Source organism: Falco punctatus (genome assembly GCF_963210335.1).
Source record: "Falco punctatus genome assembly, chromosome: 4".
Classification (NCBI taxonomy): domain Eukaryota; kingdom Metazoa; phylum Chordata; class Aves; order Falconiformes; family Falconidae; genus Falco; species Falco punctatus.
Genome location: NC_137583.1, coordinates 93,341,129 through 93,364,546, shown reverse-complemented (window position 1 = coordinate 93,364,546; position 23,418 = coordinate 93,341,129). Strand labels below are relative to the sequence as shown.

Genomic DNA, 23,418 nt, shown 5'->3' with positions numbered 1-23,418 from the left:
AGAGAAAGACATGGGGCCCTCCTGGATGAATTATACCATATCCCAGGCTGCATCAGGAAAGTGTCACTAGGAAGCTGAAGGAAGAAATCCTTCCCCTAAGCATTGATGAGGTCACATCCAGAGTACTGGATGTAGTTCTGATCCAGTTCTGAGCTCCCCAGTACAAAAAAAAAAAAATATCTAGGGACATTCTGCAGCAAGGGCCACAAAGATTATTAATAAACTGGTGCATCTTTCAGATAAGAAGCTAGAGAGGTAGGGCTGTTCAGCCTGGGGAAGACACGGCTCAGGGGGAATCTCACCAATATGCATAAATACCTAATGAGACAGAACAAATAAGGGGGAGATGGACTCTTCTCTATGGCACTCAGTCACAGGACAAAGGTCAACAGGAACAAACTTATCATATGAAATTTATCTGAACATAAAAAAGATATTTATTTTTTTTTACTGTGAAGGTCATCAAACACTGGAACCCATTGTTCAGAATGGTTGTGGAGTGTTCTTCCATAGACATATTGAAAACAACACTGAACACAATCCTGGACAACTTCTAGCTCAACCTGCCTAGGAAGTGGGATTGGACTAGACGATGTCAAGAGAAGAGTCATTCAGATAAGTCATTCAAAAAAGGCATTCTATCTTTCATCACTGATCTACTTCAAGGCGCTATGGAGGATATCTGTTCCTCTAGGCTGTGAAATGTCACAGGATTTAATCCTATTACATAGTCCTGATCAGCAAACAGTAGAAACCATTAGAGAAACTTAAGATGTTTTGCACTGGTATGCCATCCATGTTAATGATACCCAGCTTCCACTTCCCAACAGTTGCTGACATTATTATCACACTGTTGATACAGTCTAGAAAAACATGAGTTAGCCAGCTGTATAAAATTATGAGTAACCAGTAAAAGTACTCTGAGAAGCACTAGTAAAAGGTGGTAGCCCACTGGTTGCCACCACAGTCTCTCAGGCATAGTTATCTTAAAGTACAGTTATCGGCTACTAGAAAATAACTAGTGACATTTTAATTTGGCTTGCAAGAAAATAATGCTTTATAATCCAGTTGTCCAAGTGACAACAGTAATTCTACATCTGTTACCTCAAAATCACGTATGTTCAAATTCAGTATTCAAAGGTATACTGAAAACCCTCTCAATACTTAACATTAGCTAACTGTTCAGTTCTATTTCTATTTTACACCATTATCATGAATACAACCCTGTAAGTCTGAGTATAGAGAATCTTCACCACCCTTTCCACAGTCTCCTATGAATATGCATACAGCAGCGCACTACAGAAGAAATCCACAGCAGTCTGCCCTGTTTCCAGAACCTTAACTTGCAATATCTAGTTTCAATAGAACTCCCTGGTACCTGAAACCTGAAGACAAAGAGATTACAAATATCATCTTGAAAAACTTTTTTTAAAGGTACAGTGGTAGAACACGTTTGTACTTTGTTTCTTAAGGCTTGCTATTTTTCATCTTTTCTTTCTTAGAAAGATATAGATAAAACCAGTGGGGCAAAATCCAAAAAACTAAAATTATGCATCAAATAATTTAGGTCACAAAAAAATTACAACAGTAACTATGTTTAAATTTTTGCCATGTTGCTATTCTACTGTTTTGAAAAGTTCTAGATATTGCATGATATATGATAAGATTGAAAGTAAAGGACATTTAATTGTCAAGTGAATGCCCTTACTAACACAGAAATCTTAGATATTTTGTAATAGTATTAAATTTCAGGTACTTCTGGTTATACTGATGGTAGTGAAAAAACTATCTTTTAGACAGATTCTGACCACAAACTTCAGGGTTTAAGCTTGTCTAAAATAAAAAACTTAGTTGCTATTTTATATTCTTCTAATAACATTTGAAGACAAACACTATACCAGATATAATTGATATGCAGTGTTAATTTACTATACATATCACAATTCAAGCAAAAAAGTAAAGGTCAGTAGAAGTGCTGAGGTGTTATTGCTTAAGTAATAAGTAGTGACAGTTTCTGCTGTCATGTATATTATGAATAGCAATCTTATTCTTAGCGATTTCGTTACAACAGGAATAGAAAATTAATAGAAAAACTATAGCGCCTTCTACAATATATAGGAACCTACACAGCATATCAGACATGCAAACATTCATCTTTAACATTTATGATCCGTATGCACACACAAGTATCATTGTTAAAATATCTCCTATTTTAACAGTAGTGATGTGATTGAGTATAACATAATATGACAAGTCCTTTAGAGCACTCCAATGATCTCCAAGCATACTGCAGTACTAAACAATACTGTCTGAAGAAACAAATATAAATAACCCAAGACTGAATTAGCAATGGCTCTTTTTGCCTTTAAAAGCACAGCATCACCTCTTAATATACCCACCACTTTGTTCATCATATTTGTGTTGCTCTACTCACTAACTTTCAAATTTGGATTTTAACTAGCTTGAACTACTGCATCAAACTCCTATTATCCAAGCTATCATATGTAAAGCATAATTAAAGAGAATGAAATTGTGTATGAAATCTTATTTCCCAGCTTTTTATAGGTGAACTTATTTCCTTTGGCCGTTTGTTTTTAATGTGTGGTAGTGAACAGAGTTTTTATGTTTCACTTTAAGAAAAGCATCTTCCAAAAACACAGCCAGAAATGTCCATTTCAAAAAAGCTTATTGCAGCCAGTTGGCTTTACCAGTGACATATTTATAAAGTGAAAATATAAACCATAGTGTTTTCTGCAGATCAGATGGAATCACTTAGTGTACTCTGCATAGTTTCAGCAGCTCGTGTCTCAAGAGGAATGTCCCTCAGCCAGAAAGTGTTACTTTTAAGCACAAGTCCAGCTACTGTTGTTTGTAGTTTTGTTATTCTAGCATGATATGAATAAATTTACATCACACTTTTAAACCACAACGTATTTTTAGAGCTAATGCAAAGCCAAAATTAGAGGCAGGTGGTAGCTCTGAAATAAGCTTCTAATTAAAGCTATTTTGAGATCAAGTTTTTCACATGTTAATGATTTCCTCTACTCTGAGCCTCCTCTCTGGCACCAAATAATTTTCATAAGTACATTATGTAATCACAAGGCCTGAGCATCATGTGAAATCATGCAAGGAAAACTACAGTATCAAATGTGATAAATTAGAAATCAGAAAAACCTCCACAAAGTTACAGATTTTAGGGAGATGTCAGCAGAAATAACGTTACTGCCTTCAATGGTAATCAAAAGCTTCAGTCAATAGCGTGAAAGAAAATATCAATGAAATAAAACTAAAAGATAAACTAGCATTTATAAGATGCTCAGGAACCTAAGAGCCCTTTAATGATACATAGGAAATGTTTTCCTAATACGATAAAAGTTAAATCCACAGTGCATTGACCAGTGAGGCTATGTACACAAATTGTATTCCCACACAGTGGAACAGAAATTATTGTCCTGACTTGAAATAAGCAAATACGTTTTCCTTCACCATTGAAATTTGCCCCAAAATATTTCTTCCAGCATAGAGAACAGAGCTCCTCCAGTTCAAACCCATTTTGGAAAATTCAACTTGCTGCTGAGTGTAGCTCCTGAAGCAAAACAGATCTGGGTCAACTGTGAGAAAAGCACTTCAGGAATCACTTCTGACTAATGGAAAAACCATTTGAAAATATGTCGGGTAGTACTTAAAACAATGTCCGCCTAGTAAAAGGCAAGTCTTAGGTTACTTCCCTAATCCAAAGCAGGAAGCACATGTCAGTGTAGATTCAGAGAGAACTCTGAATCAACTAGCTTGGTGGTCTGGTGGCTGCTCGTTGCGTTACTACAGAAGGGATCAAAGTTCAGGACTTCAGCTGCAGCCATTCATTCTAGGCCAGAGGGTCTGACAGCACCGCCAAGGCAGTACAATACCCTAAACACATATAAAGAGGAAAAGGAAAAATGCCCTGCATCACTCTGTGCTAATGCATGTACCCATCCCAAACGATGCACAAAACATACACGTTCCAACTGAGACTAAGTGTTTTGCTGCTGGAATTGAAAAATCACTCTAACAGGAAGGAGATAAAAATAGAAGTGGATAGGACTTTAAGAGAAACTAAGGAAAGTGTTTAAGGAAAACACTAAATCCTTATTCTGCTGATGTTAGCTTTAATTATTTTCTAATCCCTTCTGGATGTTAAAGTATTGCAGTAAAGCATATTCACAAGTCCCAACACAAGAGATGCTCTCTTTGCAACAGCCCACTCTGCATGCTTTATTGTGTCTTGACCAGGGAGGCTTCTTACAATCAGAGCTGCCATAAAATAAAAGAACCCTTTTGCCTCTTCCAGCCATCATACTGTATTCTCTCTACCTAACCTCTTGCAGATTTCTGCCTGCCATAAACCATGAGGATTTTAGATGGAAAGGCAATCTTGTACTATTAAAGTATCTCCAAAGGCAAATCAGTTCTCTCTCACAATCAATCCTCTAGAGACCTGTAATATACTCCTTTATTCTTGATCCAACTCTTACCAGAGAAGATGACATAGTTAAATTATGCAACCTGGGAATTATCCCTTTAAACCTCATATTGACCTGAGGTGATGGAAGGACCCTTAGGAAAAACACTAGTATGGTTCAAAGGAGCACAAAAGACTGACATGCACTATAGTATCATAGCTGCAACATCCAGCACACAAAAGTTCCTACTGTAAGAAACACGGTATTTTGCACTTAGACATGAGGGGTAAAGTCTCCTCTCCCAAACAGATTCTATTACTAAGATTTGTTTATTACAACCTTCGTATTAAGCATTTTTTCCACATTTAAAAGTGGACGTTTCTATCTAGTGCAAGAAACAGTCTCAGGAAAAAAGTTCAGGAGGCTGTGAAACAGTATCACACAACTGTGTTCTTGTTTCAATACAGCATTACAGACAATATAAGTAGAGTTCTTTTTCTCTTGAAAAAGAATATTAAGTGTGCACGGGAGCATGACTATATGCATAGATATAGCCTGAATAATGACAATTCATGAAGAAATGGAAGAATTCTTCCCAAAATTCTGTTTCTTGCCTTAACTTGTTGAGTAACTACCTTTCAAGCCCTGCCAACTGCAGAAATCTTTGAAGCCCCTGCATTCATAGAGTTATTACCATACTGACATACATGTTTTTTAAAGGCAGGAGGAATTCTAGTCTGTGAACCTTTCCAATATCAAGCTGCCCCCATATGAAGCTATACACCTATCGTACAATATTACAGAACATCTTACTGAACTAGCAAATCTCCCACAAATAAAAATGAAATCAAGACAAGTACTGTCAGCAGTTGTCCTTTCAAATCAATAGCCTCTGACTGAATATTTAAGGCACATAGATGTTTTTAATGAATCACAAATCAATAGCAGACCTTTAATTGAGCCCAGCTGAAGTTGAATATAGGTCCTATTTTGCAGTATTTTAGGTACTTTCAAAAGTAGGCTCCTAAGACACCACCATACAATAAATACGCAATCTTTAAAATTCCATTTAAGACAGACCTGCAAACTTCTAACCAAACAAAATAACAAAACCCTACTGTTAAAACCCAGTGAAATTCACCATCTTTTTGCCTACTTGTCCATTTCTAGTCTCCCTAGAGTAAGAAACTTCATGATTCCAAAGCACTTCCATTCTTTACTGATTTTTTGAGCTAGAGAATTGTTAAAAATTTGCTGAAGAGCACTCTCCAGAATAACTGAAGTTACACCCAAAGAACTCATTAAAAAGAACTTTTAACAAACTAAGCTTACAAGAAATACTGGGAGTTTACAGAAAATTAGTTGGAACATTTATACCTCTTCAAGAAGTTTGAAACATCCTATTAAAATTAGAAATAAATACCCTCCGAAACACCAATAAAATACAGCCACTTTTCACATTCAGATCATTTGTCTATATATTTCCTAGGCTAGTAACCAACATACAAAAAGGACTAACTCTTACTCTGTCATCAAATGAGTCAGTGCATTATGTCTCTATCAAAAAAACTAGCCATCCCTATTGGTTTCCTTTTTGGCAATCTCAGGAAAGACCCCATAGATTTATTAAGCAGGAACAATTTGTTATCTCGTATTTTAAGACTGTTGGAAGCACACTGCAAATACTCAAATGATCTTATTACTTTGCCACTAACCTTGCAAAACATTATTTTCATACTTTCACAGGTAAGCAAGATGGCACACATTTTCATTCCGATCAATCATCATACTAAAGTGTAGTTGCATACATTTTATTTCTGCTGTAATCCTTCCTTGACCTTTTTATTCACTGTAGACACCAAATACATTTAAGGGGGTTATTCATGTTTATCTTTATTAAACTATCATCATAATCAGACTCAGTCACGTTAAAGAAAAGCAAAAATTTAGCAAGGCTGCAGCATTATTTCTTTACGTTACGAACACTCATTTGATCTGACCTTATACAAGGGGCAACAGAGCAGACAACCACAGCAATGCATGGTTAAGTTACAGATTAATTATTTTTAAAAAATGAATTTTGAATCCAGTAACTCAAAATTTTCTTTTTTGTCTGCTAAACTTTAAAAAGCTGGATTGCTTTTTCAAACTCTTCAGAATTCTCGTTTTCCATAAAACTTTGCCACTTGAAATGACACCATTGCACAGCATCAGTCCTTAAACTTCCAGTAGGCAGAAGTTCTGCTACTTGGCAAGAACTGTGATCAATGGGAGTGCAAATCCCATTGACCAAAGCTTACATTACCACCCAGGTAAAAACATATCTTTTCTTGTGTAGGAATGCCATATAAAATGAAATCTACCAAAATTTTTTTTCCAGCGTCTTGGATTTATAATTATTTGGTGACACTTTTTAAAATCCTATTCATCTGTATATGCACAGCTGTCCAAGTTGCCCAACAATAAACCTATCAACAAGGACTAGAACAAGTTGTGGCCACAATTAGCACCAACTGGATACCACAAAGTTAGAATTCTCCTTATGAATCTGAAGATTACCTTATCACATTTTCATTGATTTTTATCTCCTCTTGTGGTTTGTTCCCTCTCACTTTAGATACAGGCAAACTGTATCTTTGCTTTGCATTCTTTTCTGTGCTCAGAGGACACACATAGACCTACTCACTACTACCTAAAATTTCCAAGAAAATCTCCCTTGAATGACATAGTAGAGTGATTTCTAATAGGAATGACTTGCACCAAACTTAATAACCCAAAATACTATTAGTAGAAAGCATCATAACCCGTACAAGATACATTTCATCTCTCTAGGTAAAGCAACTAACAAGAGTTTGATGCCCTTTCAAATAAATTGCTCTAGGTCAGACACTTTTTTGTAATTGAATAGTTACAGATGAACGCTAGAAAATTAAACAAAAGCTACATACACACATTTCTGAAAGACCCTCTGAGAAGATTAAAGAGACCAAATAGAAACTAAAATTGCATTCTTTTGGATGAAAAAATATGGGGCAGCAAACAAATCTGTCAGACAAATGCATCCACATTAAATGCTGGAACGTTTAATAGAAAGTCCATATGTAAATAATAAAGCTATACATAGGTTTGAAGTAACAGAAAATTCATCATGCCAAACTACTTACTAGACTAGAAATACATACTGCATTTCTAAACTTTAGAGACAGCATCTCTATACTTAGGTAAAACATCTGATATGATCTCAGACAATTGTCTCACAGGAAACCAGAGAATGGCAGGCAATAGCACTAAGAAGAAGAATCTGGGGATTAAGACTAGGATGATGAATTAAATATGAGTCAACAATGTGTCACCAAAAAGACAAATGCAAGATTGGGTCATTATTAATATACATGTGCTATTAAAAACATATGAGGTAATTACTGTTCTGCTTGGCACACACTGATTCTTGGCAGAAGTAAAGCAGAAGCCATAACCCCACATGCAAGATACAAACCATTTTATACTACCAGTGCACAATGACTGCAAACATTTGGGTACTATACTTCAACAAAATAAATTAGAAAAAGTATCACATAAAATCTATCAAAGTTTTGAAAAACAAGCCTTTCACTTACACTACACAACTGCTCCCAAAGTTATATATTTCTGCAATTGGTTTTACTTCATTTTAATTATAGTGCTTTGTTTAAATGAAATGCAGATTGAGTGATACATCTAGCAACTTATAATTGAATCAAAGTTCTGGCACATTGAAGGCAAGGGGAGTTTTTGCTCCAGTTAGGCTACAATCTTATTCATTACTGTTAAGAGATGTTGAGGAAGGTGAAAGGAAATGGATGGTGAAAGGTTCAAGAGAACATTTTCCTTGGTCATTTTTTCATTCACATGTTCAATTTAGAGAAGAGGATCTAACTCCATTATTTAAGAAAAACATTAATGGGTTTCCAAAGTTATGTGAGAAACCATTTAGAAGTAGTCATCAGCAGATTTATTCCATGAAAAAAGAAAGCCATGAAGCCCAAGTCTTGCAAATAATCTGTCCTTATCCAGAAGCAATTTCACAGGAAGGCAACAGTTAAACATTCTACTCCTTAACAGAACTAGCCAATAAATCAAACTCCAAATTTATACTGCTGCTGTATTTAAACATAGTCATAAGAATCATTTAACCTTACAGCATAAAACTCAGCTGATAATTTTTTTTCTGACTAACACCTAATAAAATTCATTCTTGCAGAATTGTGGAAAAGTTAAGCACAGTCGACCCTTCTTACAAAGTTTCCTGTTACAAGGTTGCATGGTTTACACATATGTTGCATTTCATTATTAAAAAAATTCCTCCGTATAGCACCCTCTTTGTTGTAACACTCAAACACACTTTGCCTTTAGGCCAGTGCTATAATAAAAGTAAAATGAATTCAAGCCCATTTACTGAGAAAAAGATTGGTTCAAGGTACTTTCACACTCTCTTGCTTGTAACTTTTTCATGTCAAAGCTGTATTTTCTTTTTTCCTTCTCTTTGCTATTGTTTTATTATTTCCTTTTATTGGTACAGTATCCATTGAACAACTTCAAATAAATCTGAAGTATCCTGGAAGCCAATTTAAGGCACTAAGGTTTCAGATTAAAAAATAAAATTCCCAACCCTGTGCATTATTAGGAGGATACAATTCTATAATCTTTTACCAACTAATTTGAAGAGGTTATATAAAACCAGGATGAATTCACTGATTATTTAGCTATTAGATAATGCAAGTATATTTTGTGGAATAGCACAAAATAGTAATATTGCTTTTGCAGTAAAAATAAAATGCATATACCTATAAATGAACAACACCGAAAAATAACTCAGCAACTAAGCAAGGTGTTTAAACTGTGCTTTCTCTCTGTCACTGTATAAATTTAGTATTCTATTCAAGAGCAAACCAACAGCTTGTGTCTCCCACTGGTAAGCTATCAATACGCTGTTTCTTTAGTTCTTAAGTAGAAGACAAAATCTTAATAACATAATTTGAAAAAGAAAACTGGAAATGTTGAGAATGTTCATACACCCACCTTAATGTACCACTTACACCCTAGAAAACAATCACAAAACCCCACTCTCACCTCAGAAAGGTCATCCTCCTGTTGCAGAATGTTATCATTCACACACTTCCTAAGCACTTCAGGCAGTAGCTCAGGAAACCTGCACTTCATACACCAGTGCTCAAAGCATAGAATTTTAATATTCACTCTATGCTCTGTTGTTTGTTCATTTATGAGCTACTATCCTGCCCACCATTCAGTCTAATGCACAACTGACCACAGGAAATTTATGTGATAATCTGTAAAGCTACCTAAGTTTCAAGTAACAGTGGTTTTGTTTTTACTTCAAAGCACTTCTCCATTCTTTATATCCTTTCAGCAGAAATGTATTGCATATACTTTCCTCCAACATAAGTCACATCTGACTCAAGGCAAACAAGGCAAAGAGTGAAACTGTGGCCTGATGTGCATGCTTTTTCAAAGCAGTAGTAAGGGCACTTTTCTTTTACTACATAAGAGCATAATACCACTATTTCTTATAAGCAGGTTCCACATCAGTAAATCTTTTTTAAGAACAGTCAGGCACAAGTAGCATATTGACTCTTTCTCAAGATGTTGAAGGACTTAGGCTAACAGCTATAAGCTAGCTGAGTTGTAATCCATTCAACATAAACTGGTAATGTAGAAATATGAGTTATTTTCCTCATTAATGTGTCTCAGATTTTTCTAAGGGCAGGACAATGCACCATGTCTAGATACCCTCAACGTGAACAAGAGAAAGTCAAGGCACAGAACAGTTTATTTCTGTATCTTTTAGGTACAAAATTAATATAAATTCAGCACTAACTATCTAAACATCACATTAGAAAAAAGCAAGGAAATTTAATTATGAAGTAATATGAACTTATTTGTCCTGAGTCAAATATGAGTTTCGCTTAATGCTGATTTCCTACAAATCTTCTACTGTACCAATATGCAGATTCATGAGGTTCTTAAGTAAGCAGTTGATAATTACCTCAAGTATCTCTAAGTGATTACCCACCTATAAGAATGAGGATAGTTCACTACTATTGTCTCATATAATTGAAGTCAACACTGGTAAACTGATTTACCAAAATGCCTGCACTACTGGAACAGATCTAATTCAGCACTATTTTAATTAAGAGAATTAGACCTACATGGTTTTGGTGGGACTGTAAACAGAAAATTTAAGAGTAGAACAAAACTATGATCAAATTATGTCAACCACAAAATTCAACAATACTGGCTCAAAATCTAATCAACTACATATTTAAAACTACATAGCTAAAAAAATCTTCTCACTGGTTTTCAATAAACATTGCTTTAACTTTAGTAAGATAAACAATATATAGAATATTATTAAATAATATGTAGAGTATTGCTTAATAAGACTTTACAACTTCTAGATTAATATCAGATTTATGCCTTAAGAACTGAACTGGAGGCACATTGATGCATAAAGAATAAGAAGAGGTATTCTTAACTAAAACACTATATCCAATTTACTTGTTTCACTCCATTCTTTTAACAATGTCAAAACACATGACTCATTCATCAGCAGCTTTCCATCAGCAGTGACTTTCAATCAGCCAAATGAAGTTTCATCACTTAAGGTTTACCAGCCCAGTAGAACATTTTAAACTATTTTATTTACTAGTCTTCAAAAATCTTGACACTTCACAGAAAGCATTTGCAAGATGCTGTCCAGGGTATAAACTAGACTTCTAAACCAGGACATCTCATGCTGCATCTAGTATACACATTTTTTTAGAACTAGTGCAGCTGCCTCTGCACTACATAGCAACAACCAAAGAAACATAAGTATATCCTCACTCCCATTAGAGAAACTCTACTCAGATCTTTGACAGAGTAATATGGAGAGAACTTTGCATTTGGGGGACCACAAAATCTAAACAAGTCTAAGATGCTGAACGCAAACTACACTCATGTTATTACAGACTGATCAGATTCTTTAACATAATCTTACCCAATAACTTGGTATTTGATTCAAGTACCTTATAATGACCCAGAATGACATACTACAGATGTGAAAACAGAAAATACTTTCCAAGATATTGTAAGCTATTAGCGAACATCACTTCATATAATGAAACTTTGAATTGTTAACACAGCAGTCTCTGGTGGCATAATTGCATGATGCCATGATAGGTATAACTTGACCTTATAAAAATGATGTGATTAAATCTGTTTATATAAAGTAGAATTCTTGTAGAGTTGAGTCCTCACCATAGGTAACAGTGCAATACAAATCACAAAAGTGTATGCTTTTTCACCTTTTCTATTAAAAAATTAAATCAAGATATCTTTACACTAGAGTCACTTCAAGGTCATTAATTTTATATCTGAAGTAAAACATAAGACTGTACAATCTGTTCATTACTTAAGGGCTGTGACATTTTGTGGCTAGGTTAAGAGTTCACTTGGTTGAAAACCAGCGTTTAGCACTACTAACTCATGGTTTTATCATGAATCATCCTTTATAAAAAGACCCATATGCTCAAATCAGAGCACTGCAGGACAAACTCAACTTACAGCTCTAAGATCTTGAGGAAGAGTTCAGAAATAAGAAAAGCAGATATATGCATTCTACATAACTAAGGCGATAACTTAAAAATTAAATTCAATTTTTGAAAGTCTGGGCTAACAATACAGAATTTTTAAAATATAAAACTATTAGTTGATCTTCCTGTGTAGCTTCTTGATAGTTTCATGTTTTCATTTTAGCACCAGTGTTCAGAGAGAGCAAGGAACAAACGTGAAGTTAAAGCAACAAAGAAATGCAGAGTTCTGTATTATAATCTTTCCCTTTGCCACAGATTTTTAAAGTCACAATAAACTGCCTACACTGTGCTAGATTTATACTTTGATCTTTATAGGTTTTTTCTGTTTACTTTTTTTTAAACATTTCCATTAGCTTTGTTTAGGATTCTAGCTAAACATATAAGGGATTTCCTTGTTATTTCCCACATCTCTGGCCCCTTAACAGTTTTGCTGAAAGAAAGAATCAAGTTTGTTTTGCCTTTTTGCTAAGGTTCTACAACCAACAGAATATATTTTATTTTAATCAATAAAACACTTTTAGCTATACAGGTTTTCAGAAAGTGCTTCTGTTTCCTATACTTCATTAACTCTTGCAGTAAATACACCTGTAAAACCCGTTCAAGTATAAATACAGATTTCGAGATTCAGCCTACTAAGCAATAACTGTAATGAGAGGACCATCTAGTGGTGACAACCACAATTCACACACTGTTATCACACACTGTTTATCTATACAAGTCACTGGACAATTTCTCTTTGCCTTTTTTATTCCATAGTTTTAATCATTTCTTTATTTCAGATTTCGACCTTCTGTGATGAGACTAAATAAATGGGTTTGTTGATTTGCTTCATCTGTTCCAGTAATGAAAACACCTATGTCAATTCTTCCACATGAAAGTTGCTCATAGCATCAAATCATTAATCTGAAGACACTCGCAAGAATGAAACTGCCAGCAACTAGGCTACAAAATAGGTTTGTTTACCTCACCATTCTCTCCTCAGAGATCTGTAATACCTTTTTTCTTAATACAAGACACAAAAACATCACCAGTTGAGAAATGCCAGTCATACTTGGTATGTTCTACAAGTCTATCACATTTCAGCTAAACAGATGTAACAGACCAAATTACAATACAAGGGTCTAAGATTGCCACAAACTAGCAGGGATAGGAGAGCAAAAAATTGCACTGGAGGAAGCTGACTGAGAATGTGATACACATCTAGTGCTGTTTCTTTCTTCCCCAGCTACCACAGTAATAGAAGCTGTAAGAAATCCTCTTCCCTAATGAAGCTGCAGAGGGTAGGTGCAGGGAGAGGTTTCTACAAGCACACATTTAATTACTAACAGCTGAAGGAAGCTTAGTGAAGCTTCATAAACAAATCAAAACATCAAACAGTAATACAGCAATTGCTTGTAACAGTTGTTCTGCTTAATTTCTGAAAAGCTCTGTCAGGACTCTAGATCAATTGATACTCAAGAGAAAAATTTCAGGCAGTTTCTCCTCAAAGACAGGCATCCTAAAGACACTAAGCTGCTTTGTAAATTAGAGCACTAGATTCTAGTCCAATATAATCTAAACCAAATTTTAATATTATGAAAACTGAAAGTTTGGTCTGAACAAATCTCTGCCTCTTCAGCCCCTGTAAGGATCTAAAGAGAACTGCAGGATTTTCAGCAACACAAAGTTATTTCCCTTCCATACCTTGCCACTTACTCAAAGGACTCTTTCCCAATTTTAGTAGCAGTCACCCAGACTTCCATTCCAGCCTGTTTTATGCACCTCTTGCAACCCTGTCTATAACATCCTACACTGTGGAGGGTTCTTGAGGACAAGAGAGCTCTTTCCCCAGCAGGGTTCTCTATAAAGCAGGGGGCAGCAGTAAGCCTCAGCCACCTTCACTGCTCAACCTTTCTTTTTCAAAGGAAATTGAAACTTTTTCCAAAGGAACGAACAGAGGCCACCACAGAGGCCAAAGGAGATGTAGGATCGGAAATGGAAACTATATGCTGGCTTTACATCCCGATTTTCAAAATTGACTATGCAACCTTACAACGTCAAGAGACTAACAGAGCACTTGGCATCTCAGTTAAAGCCACAGCTGTAGGAGCCCACTAGACAGCACAGACTGCATCTGCACACGGGTAGAAATCACATTATAATGATTACAGTCACAATCTAAATGCCAAGTATTTTATCTGAGGTAAGAGCAAGCAGTAGTAAACTGATCATTTTTGGCAGAATCCATTAAATCGACAGACAACTGTTTGTAAGCAGTCCAATAAGAGAGAAACCAAGCATTAACTAGAACCCAAATAACTGCTTGTCCCAAGAAAGGATAGAAAACCCTCAAGAATGTGGTTACAGGACACCAGTACAAACTAGTGTACACAAACTCAATCCCATTTTTCTTTTACCAGTGTTAACTGGCATGGCTGGGTAGAATGAGTTTCTTTACCACTGAAGGTATAAGATTAAGAGCTCCATAAAAAGAAAAAAACAATCTTGAGCAAGAGAAAACTGAGCAAGACCAAGCAACTTCATGGATGAAGTGCTCTGTGTCAAATCCTGCAGCATTCTTTGCTTCCTCAGATGAAAGCTTATGTTCCTGGGGGACTGACATTCACCCTTCTCCCCAGCACGCCCACAGCATGCTTTCCCTGTGTGCATATTTTCCTCCTCCTGCTCAACTGCCATTCTCCTGTGTCTGCTTCAGTAGCTCTGTAAACATGACCTCTGAAGTGCCTCTTTCACCTTCACATTGTTTCAAGGATACCTCAGGTATAGCAATAACACACATATTAGTCACACTATATTCGTTAGTCTACTTCCAGAGCGTGGCGTAGAGGTCAGACTGTTAGCAAAGCAAGCTTACTGCTGCGTGCTTACAGCACTGCCACCATCATGAATTAACCTCTGCTGAGTGAGAGAGAGACTGTTAGCAGATGCCTTGCAAGAATTCCAGAGAAGCCTGTGGAAGGCAGATAGTAAAAAAAAATACATCTTTATTTATTTACAGACTGGCTGGCTCTCAATTGCAGTCCACAGCATCTGCCAAAGAAACACACAGATAGCATGGCAGGCTAGACCACGACAAGTATCTGTTCATTACAATTAAAATGCTTGACAGACCTTCTTTCTGGTTCACTCTGGCTGGTCTTCCAAGATGGAAATAAAACCAAATACTGTCATTCATAAGACTCAAGGAGCAAACAGGGTATTAAAGATGACACTTAAAAACCCTGAAATAGTTTCACCGCAGAAAGCTAGAGGCAAGATTAAAAGCACATCCTTGACAAGAAATCCAATCAGACAGTCCAAGAAAGCAACATAAAAGGCATTTAGTCCAGGGAGTCTACAAAAAAAGAATATTCCTTCTTTTCCCCAAAAGAACTTTCTCCAGTGTTCATTTCTCTGATGCTTCAATATATGCCTGCTATCAGGTACTTTAACATTAACTATAATTTTCCTAGATTTTGATCTTAAACAGAAAGCTTCTTCATATTATGATATGAACATATATTATTTATTACACAACACAAATCTCTGTCTCCCTTGTTTATTAACACTTTTGCCACCTCAACACAAGACCTGAGGACATTCTTTTTCCATAGCAATAAACACACTAATGTGAACAAGAACATGGGGAAGAAATAATAAAAAATGAAAGCAGCCTGACATGCTGGGACAGAAACACAACTAGAAAACAAGAAAAGTCTGCAGAACTTAAGAGTTCAGTCTGCCGTTCTTGCTGCTCTGTCAGGATTGGCCCTCATTTTGACCATCCTAGGTGTTGAGAAGTGTTTGGCTGGCTGAGAAGGTTCTGAGATAAAATTACCTTCTGTCCTCCTAGCCTGCAAAACATTTGCTCCATTACATCACTTGCATCCACCACAGCTCATGATAAGGTATATAAGAGACAAGTCTGGCATGTAAGATTGACCTGGTAGCCAGACCTCTACTTGGATCTCCACAATAAATACACGTCAAAAATCCAGAGTTTATTCTGCAAACCTGCATGGTTGTTTATGGATATTTGTTTCATTCTTCCATTCTGAACCATTCCAGACACTCAAACTCTTAACTTATGATCCCCTCAATACATCTGTTATAGCAATTCCACTACAGTACGTCAGAAGCACACTATTCTCTCTTCTCAGATTTAGGAAACTCCGTATTGTCTTTCTGCTGTTAATATGAATACATCCATGCCCTATACACTCACTCCTTCAAGATACTCACAGCACAGATACCTTCTCACCCACATGAGCTGACCATTTTTGCCAAGGTGGTTGTGCAAGATTAGTAGGTCAAAATCTCTCCAATCAAGAATGAATTTTGGTCAGCTGAATTTAAACCCAGGGATAAGCTTGAATTTAGGGTAAGGCATTGTAGAATTATTACAAAACTGAGGGATCATCTGCATGTATTTGCTATATGCACTCAGAAGACTTTCAGCCTTGGTGAAGTGATATCACTCTGCCAACATTTTAGGGACACTACTTGTATAGATGACTACCACCTTCCAATATTGTTGAGCAAACTTTACTTCTGAAGAGAAAGAGCTGACATGTGGAGCAAACCTAAATGCTTCCGCATTGGAACACAAAAACATTCATATTGTGTCCCAAGTTCAAAAAAGACAGATATCTATTAAACTCATTAAAGACTACAAACACACCATAAATATTATTTTCCACTGTTACATTTTCCCAATCAAAGTTTAAATATTTTTTTAAGTCTGCATTATATATCTTTAAAGATACTTGATATTTTAGGCTCAGAGAATGAAGATGTTCACTTTTTTCTTTGTCCAGGATAAGCAAGTTTCAGAAAAGCAATACAGAATTTAAGCACAGAAGATAATTATTTTAGATGTTTAAAAGTATTTTACAATGGAAGAGCCAGGGGTTTTGTAATGTTTTTTTAAATCAATATTATCCTTGTAAATTCATATCCAGTTCAAGATGTGAGGAAACAGCTGTTCTGCATTTAATATTCTTTGCCTCATTTTAATTTCAGTTATTGTCTATACCAGGGGTCCTCAAACTTTTTAAACAGGGGGGTGGCGCGTGGATGACATGGCAGGCAGTCATCTGCAGCTGCTTGGTTTCCCCCCCACAACCCCCAGCAGGGGGAATGGGTCTGTAAATACCAGGGGCTGGACTGAGGACCCTGGGGGGCTGTATCCGGCCCGCAAGCTATAGTTTGAGAACCCCTGGTCTATACACATCAGATAAAAGGTACCATCATTTATAGAAAGATGGTTTCCTCTAGACAGCAGCATCATGTTGCCTTTCAAAATTTACGTGAATTCTCAACCGTTCACAGCTAAACTACTAATAATAAAGAATATGCAGCAAGGAGCTTACCTTTTACACCACCAAATGGACCATAAGTCATATTACAAGCAGTTCTCTGAAGATTGTGCTCATACATCAATTTAATCTGATACTGGTTCCCATGTTCCACATTTCCCAGAGTTCCTACAAAAAACCAAAGGATATATATTTATATCTCTGATCAATGTAATGTGGAAGGAGTGCAATGTAAACAACATGAGAAAAACCTATAACTTAATCTAGGGACTCTGAGATATGAAGGCTCACACTGCTGCTTTCTTTCAGAATTTTGTAGCTTGGTGACTTTTTTTAAAGGCCAGAATCAGAAATATGGTCTCAGTATACTAAATATGAAGACTTAGCAAGAGGCTGAGATTTCACTACTGAAATGTATTTTTCTTCATGTTATGCACACATCTAAGATCAGAAAAAAGCCTGTTCAAAGGGGAATTCTTATGATTCTCTAGTTATTCAATGAATATACTATATCCAACAGCCAGCTTCAGCTGTAATAGTCTCAAATTAAGCTGTAACTTAGTCATTAGCTATAATTTGACAAAGTTATACTTAAGGCACATTAATCACTTGCCTTTACTCTGTCTGAAATTCAATGCAGTGATCAACAATGCAAAGATAAGAGAAAAACATATGGAAACAAAAATAATTTTATGATATGCATCACATTCTCTGGAAAGGTCTGCATGAACTTTAATTTCCTGACTCTCAAGGGAACTAGCATAAATTCAAAAAGTCTCTCTAAAGAAACTGAAGCTAAAGGTCCTCTTGATAACCGAAAGTATTTCATGCACCCCATGAAGAAAACAAAACTCTTCATTACAGAGAATAACACTTAAGGACTAATATTAGAAAGCAAAAAAAAACCTTTGAGAACAGTCACATCAGCAGAGAAAAAGGTGGTTTCAATGAATGATATCTAAGCTAAAACCTATCATGGCTTTATGTATACAAAGATTATTCCAACATCATCTTAAATCACATGCTATGAAATATTTGTAGCTTATCCTAACCTTTTAGGTATTATTTTCAACTAAAATCCAATGCAGCTTTTAAGAAATTACCCCTGAAGTAGGCCCACATTAGGGAAAGGACTGGAACAGACATGAGGAAAAAAGCCCTGGCTAGACAGAAAACTAGCTAAGTAGCAACACCAGAGGAAAAGCAAGTTAGAAAGTAATCAGTCTGTGTATACTGGCTGTAATACAATATCCAGGCCATACTTCAGTCAGCCCTGAAGGATACTTTTCATTTCTTTGTGAGAAGCATCATAGTTATTTTCTTACGAGTAACAGATATGGCAACATGTATAAAGCAAGTAAAGATCCCCCTTCATAGAAGTGTAATTTGCCATCGAAGCATAAAGAAATAGCAATTGTTATTTCTCAAAGGACTTTCTTCTTCTAAAGTACCTGCTCAGATGACAGAAATTACCATTACAGCATGAATGCTTACAAATCAGTATGAAGAGTCTGTTACAGGACTGTAAATCTTCGCTTTTATTATTACTTAAATGCTTAAGCCAAGTAGACCAAACAGCAAATTATAACTAGAAAAGAATTTGAGACTTACTGTTGTAGGCCGTTAATGCAAATTTTTAAATAAATCGTTTTAATAAAAATTGTACTGGTAGGCTACAATCCTAAAACATAGCACTATTACAGAGAAGGGAAGGTATGAAAACTGCAGAACCGCAGCACATCTCAAAAGATCACCCTTCAACAAAGATCAATTTTACAGATGTCTCCAGAAAAGATAACCAGAAGGCCAACAGAATCTGGAAAGAGAACATGTGTTTGTAACCTATCTGCCTATAAGGCTGTGAGCAGGAAGCAAGTTGCTTCAAGAAGGTCGTGCTTTTATAATGAAAGGAGCCACAGCTGTCCCTGCACAGAGAAAATGAAGTTGTAGTTGTCTATTGAATTTTGAAGATGCAGGTACAATCAATAGATCTCTCATATCTGTGCTTTGCTTTAAGCATGTATTAGAGACAATTTAATGCACAGAATAGGTATTTTGTGACTTGCCTCCTCACATACATAGAGGAAACAGTATTTAGATTTTCCAGGCAAAGGTAGTAGAAGAAAAGAGATTTAAGAAAAACCACAGTGAGCAGATCAGCAAATCTCTGTTAACCACTGGGAAACATTTAGACCTAATTAGCGTTTCCTCTTCATACAAGAGTTTCAGTGAGAGAACTTGACTGCAGCACAATTGCAGGGATGACAAGCAAAACACTGTATATAGCAAGTTATGCATTAACCTAATCCAAACTTTAAAATACACTTATCTGTAAACTAACCTGAAACAGCATATACACAGAGTTTTCGGCAATGCAACACAGCCAGATGAAGTCCTTCAGTACCACTGTAAAGGAGGTTAAAAAAAGCACTGTTTTCAGATAAACTCCAGGTACAATGCATACAGGATAAAATTCAAGTAACATGCTGAAATCACTTTCAGGTGTGGACCAAATCCAAACCTTTAGGTGTTAGATGCTAGTAGAAAAACTCAGAAGTACTAATCTTCCTAAATTCGTGCTGCAGTATTTTAAGTCAATTTCAAGATTAAAACAAATCCTTTAAGAATATGTTTTAAGATTTAAGTACAAAAAGCAAGTCAACTATTTTCCCAGTTTAGCTTGAAATTCATTTCAAACAAGGTGCTGTTAATTCTTCCAAAACCCAAAGGGATATGAGAATCTTCCCTCCAAACAAGTATTTTTCAGCAACCATGTACATTACTTGTTGAAAAATTCACTTTCGTACTAGCGTCATGGAACCTAAATTATTTAAACTATAAAGCAGAAGTCATAAACTTAGAATCCTATATTCACATTCTTCGTCCCCCAATCCCAAATACTATTTCCTGCAGAGAAAGTTCTTGTGCTGTGACTATAGAAAATGTTCTAGATTATTTCACAGGATAAGGCATTAGAATTCCAGCACAGGGCCACCCCATTAGAACTTGGATAAAAGAAAAACAGTTTCCAGCTGATGCAGGCCTTTCAGCTTGCGGCCTTTTGTTTCAGGGCACAAGTCTCTCCCATGGTCAGTACAGGTTTTTCTCTCATTTTAAAATAAAGTTTGTGCTGCAATATTAGAAGTTAATTTCAAAATTAAAATGAATCCCTTAAGATCATGTATTTAGTTGGCTGTAAGACAATCTACTTAGGAGAGCTTCATTTTAAAAATGAGAGAAAATGAAACCTTTAAGAAAAAAAAAATGAAGTTCTCCTAAACAGATTCTCTTACAGCCAACAAAATATGAGGCATAGACTCACAGTATCTCTCTTCTACCTGGCCACTTATTGCCACTAAATTAATTGGAATTAAAGATCTTCAATCTATCAAAACCAAAACAACTGGCCAATATTACATCTTAGATAATAACAAGTTACTCAGGTTATCTTAACACCTAAAAAAACCTTTCAATATAAGGTTTTTCCTGTTCTACATACTTCTAAAAAATCATACAACTACATAGAAGATTATTCTCCAAATATACTTTAAATAAAAATTCTCTCATATTGAGATGATTCAAGAAGATCAAATGCATATTACAGAAATCATAGATGTGCTTAATAGTTGTCCATCTGGGAACTCAAAACTCAGCTCCCAAAACAAAGAAAGACTATCACATTCAAGCCTTAAATAAACTGCAACTTTGACTTACGAAACAAATTTTCCCACTTCCACCTGCAATATTGGTTCTCGTAACTGCACTTCCAAAAGCAAGTCTTCAGGTTGTACTTCATCTCCAGGTTTCACAGGGTGTGGATTAAAGATTCGGAGATATCCCATGTAACTGCCCACAATAATTTTATCTAAAAAAAAAAAGCCAAAGGAGAGTACAGAATACAATAGCACATGTGGATTTTAGTTTGCTGCAGAAGTGCTTCAAAGAATACCCCATAAAGGCAGAATATTAATATGATTCAATTAATGTTGATTAAGCTCTGTCTTCTAGGTTAAGATTAGCAATTTATTTTTTTTTTTGCAAATCCATGGAAACCCTGTCCGCAAAGGGTTTAATACAGCAATTATCATGGTGGTGGCATTATTCCACCATTTTGGATTGACGTTCACACCTCTTAAAAAGTCCCATTCTGAGTTTGAAGAGTACTTCAAGCTCCAGGCTTCTACATCTTGGATTTCTGCATACACATATCACACCAGCAGAAGTGCAGATTTTTAAAATTGGGACTGATGACATTTATCGAAATGCAAACTAGAGCCAGGTAATAGTACATGAGGTCAACAAAGCTAAGCCTCGAGATCACCTGCTCTTGAGACAGATCCCTTATCTCAAAGATTAATGCAATAGTTACATGAGAGTTATTTTGGAATTGGTATTTTAAACAATTAATCATTTTATTGTTAGTGAATTACAAAAAAATATTAATAAAAAAACAAAGCAGGGCATCCTGCAATAACAACTAACAACTCAAGTTGGTTGCCAGCACTTATTTCCTCTAGATATAGATCATCATATCAATGCAAATCAAAACCAATAAAACTTCTCCACAAGTCAGGGGAACACACAAATACTCCTAAACCAAGTTGAGCAGGCTCTAAAGGCATGGCATACTTCCACAGGACCCCATGCAAAAGCTCAGAACAGCTGCTTCGTTCTGCCTCAAAAAACTTGCACCTCCATATCCTTCATTCAGAGAACACTGACTGCCTTCCCCGCTCTTATATTTTCCTCAGTTCAGTAACAAGTATTCCATCAACAATAAACTAAACCCATTTTAGCTATTAATTCATTAAAAATACTTAAGCTTAAGTGAGGACATTTTGACCTGTGATTAGACAATTGCAACCAGCTGGTTCACTTTTGGTCCTGAACTCTGGAAGAACAGCCTAGTCAAAAAACAAAGAAAATATAATATTGAGGAGAAAAACGAAAGAGCAGACTACTCCTACAACACTGTTTAAATTCTGCTTTTTTATCAATTACATTTTTTTTTCCACTAGGAAAAGAGAATTCAGAACTCCAGCAGCATTTTGGGGTTTTTTGATCACGGGTCAGTCTAAACCATAACAGGCCTGCTAGCAACAGATGGGGTACACCTGTCTCAGAGGGGTTAAAGGATCTGTGCACAGGAGTTAGCAGGGCTTGCTGAAAGAGCTTTGAACTATATTTGAAGGGAGGAAAGGGATAAAGCCAGCCTTGCTAGAGATAAGCCTGGGGGCAGCAGGCTAATATTTGAGGGATAGCGTCCTAGCAAGGTCCTTTGGTCTGCTGTCTCAGTGCAGGCAGGGGATGGAGATCCACGCAGCAGCAAAGATGCAAGGGTTATTGACATGTTAGAAACCACAGAAGTGCCCGAGAACTATCACATAGGAATTAGGGTTTCTCCTTCCCAAGAAGAGGTGGCAGTATCAACAGCCCCACTGAAGAACATCTACACCAGTGCACACAGCACGGGCAACAAACAGGAGGAGCTGGAAGCCATTGCAGAAGGGAAACTGTGACACAGTTGCATCGCGAAAATGTGGTGGGATGACTCGCACAACTGGAGCGCTGCAGTGGGTGGCTATAAACTCTTCAGAGGGGACAGGCCATGAAGGAGAGGTGGTGGGGTAGCCCTGTATGTTAGGGAGTGTTTCCATTGTCTAGAGCTTGATGATGGTGACTATGGGGTAGGAAGAATGAGAGGGAAGGGCAACAAGGACGATATCAAGGTGGGAGACTGTTACAGAGCACCCAACCAGGATGAAGAGGCAGGCAAAATATTCTAAAAGCAGCTGGGAAGAGTCTCACAATCACTAGCTCTTGTTCTCATGGGGGATTTCAACTTACCAGATGCCTGCTGGAAATACAGTACAGGAGAGAGGAAACAGCCTAGGAGGTTCCCAGAGTGTGTGGAAGAGACCTTCCTGACACAGCTGGTGAGGAAGCCAGCTAGGGAAGGTGGCCCACTGGTCCTGCTGTTTGTGAACAGAGAAGGACTGGTGGGTGATGTGATGGCTGGAGGCTGCCTTGGGCACAGCAACCACAAAA

At 36.5% G+C, this 23,418-nt stretch overlaps 1 protein-coding gene across 4 annotated transcripts in view; it reads right to left on the bottom strand.

Annotated features, from left to right (window-relative positions):
- Positions 1–23,418, bottom strand: part of BBS9 (Bardet-Biedl syndrome 9) — a 308,046-nt gene that overhangs the window by 280,592 nt on the left and 4,036 nt on the right. For all 4 annotated transcript variants that reach the window (XM_080383273.1, XM_080383274.1, XM_080383272.1 and 1 more), the window contains exons 3-5: positions 21,085–21,235; positions 19,712–19,776; positions 17,425–17,538 (exon numbers count right to left, since the gene is read on the bottom strand). In XM_080383273.1, the coding sequence (XP_080239399.1) occupies positions 17,425–17,538; positions 19,712–19,776; positions 21,085–21,235 (330 nt within the window). The remainder of the gene's footprint in view (positions 1–17,424; positions 17,539–19,711; positions 19,777–21,084; positions 21,236–23,418) is intronic.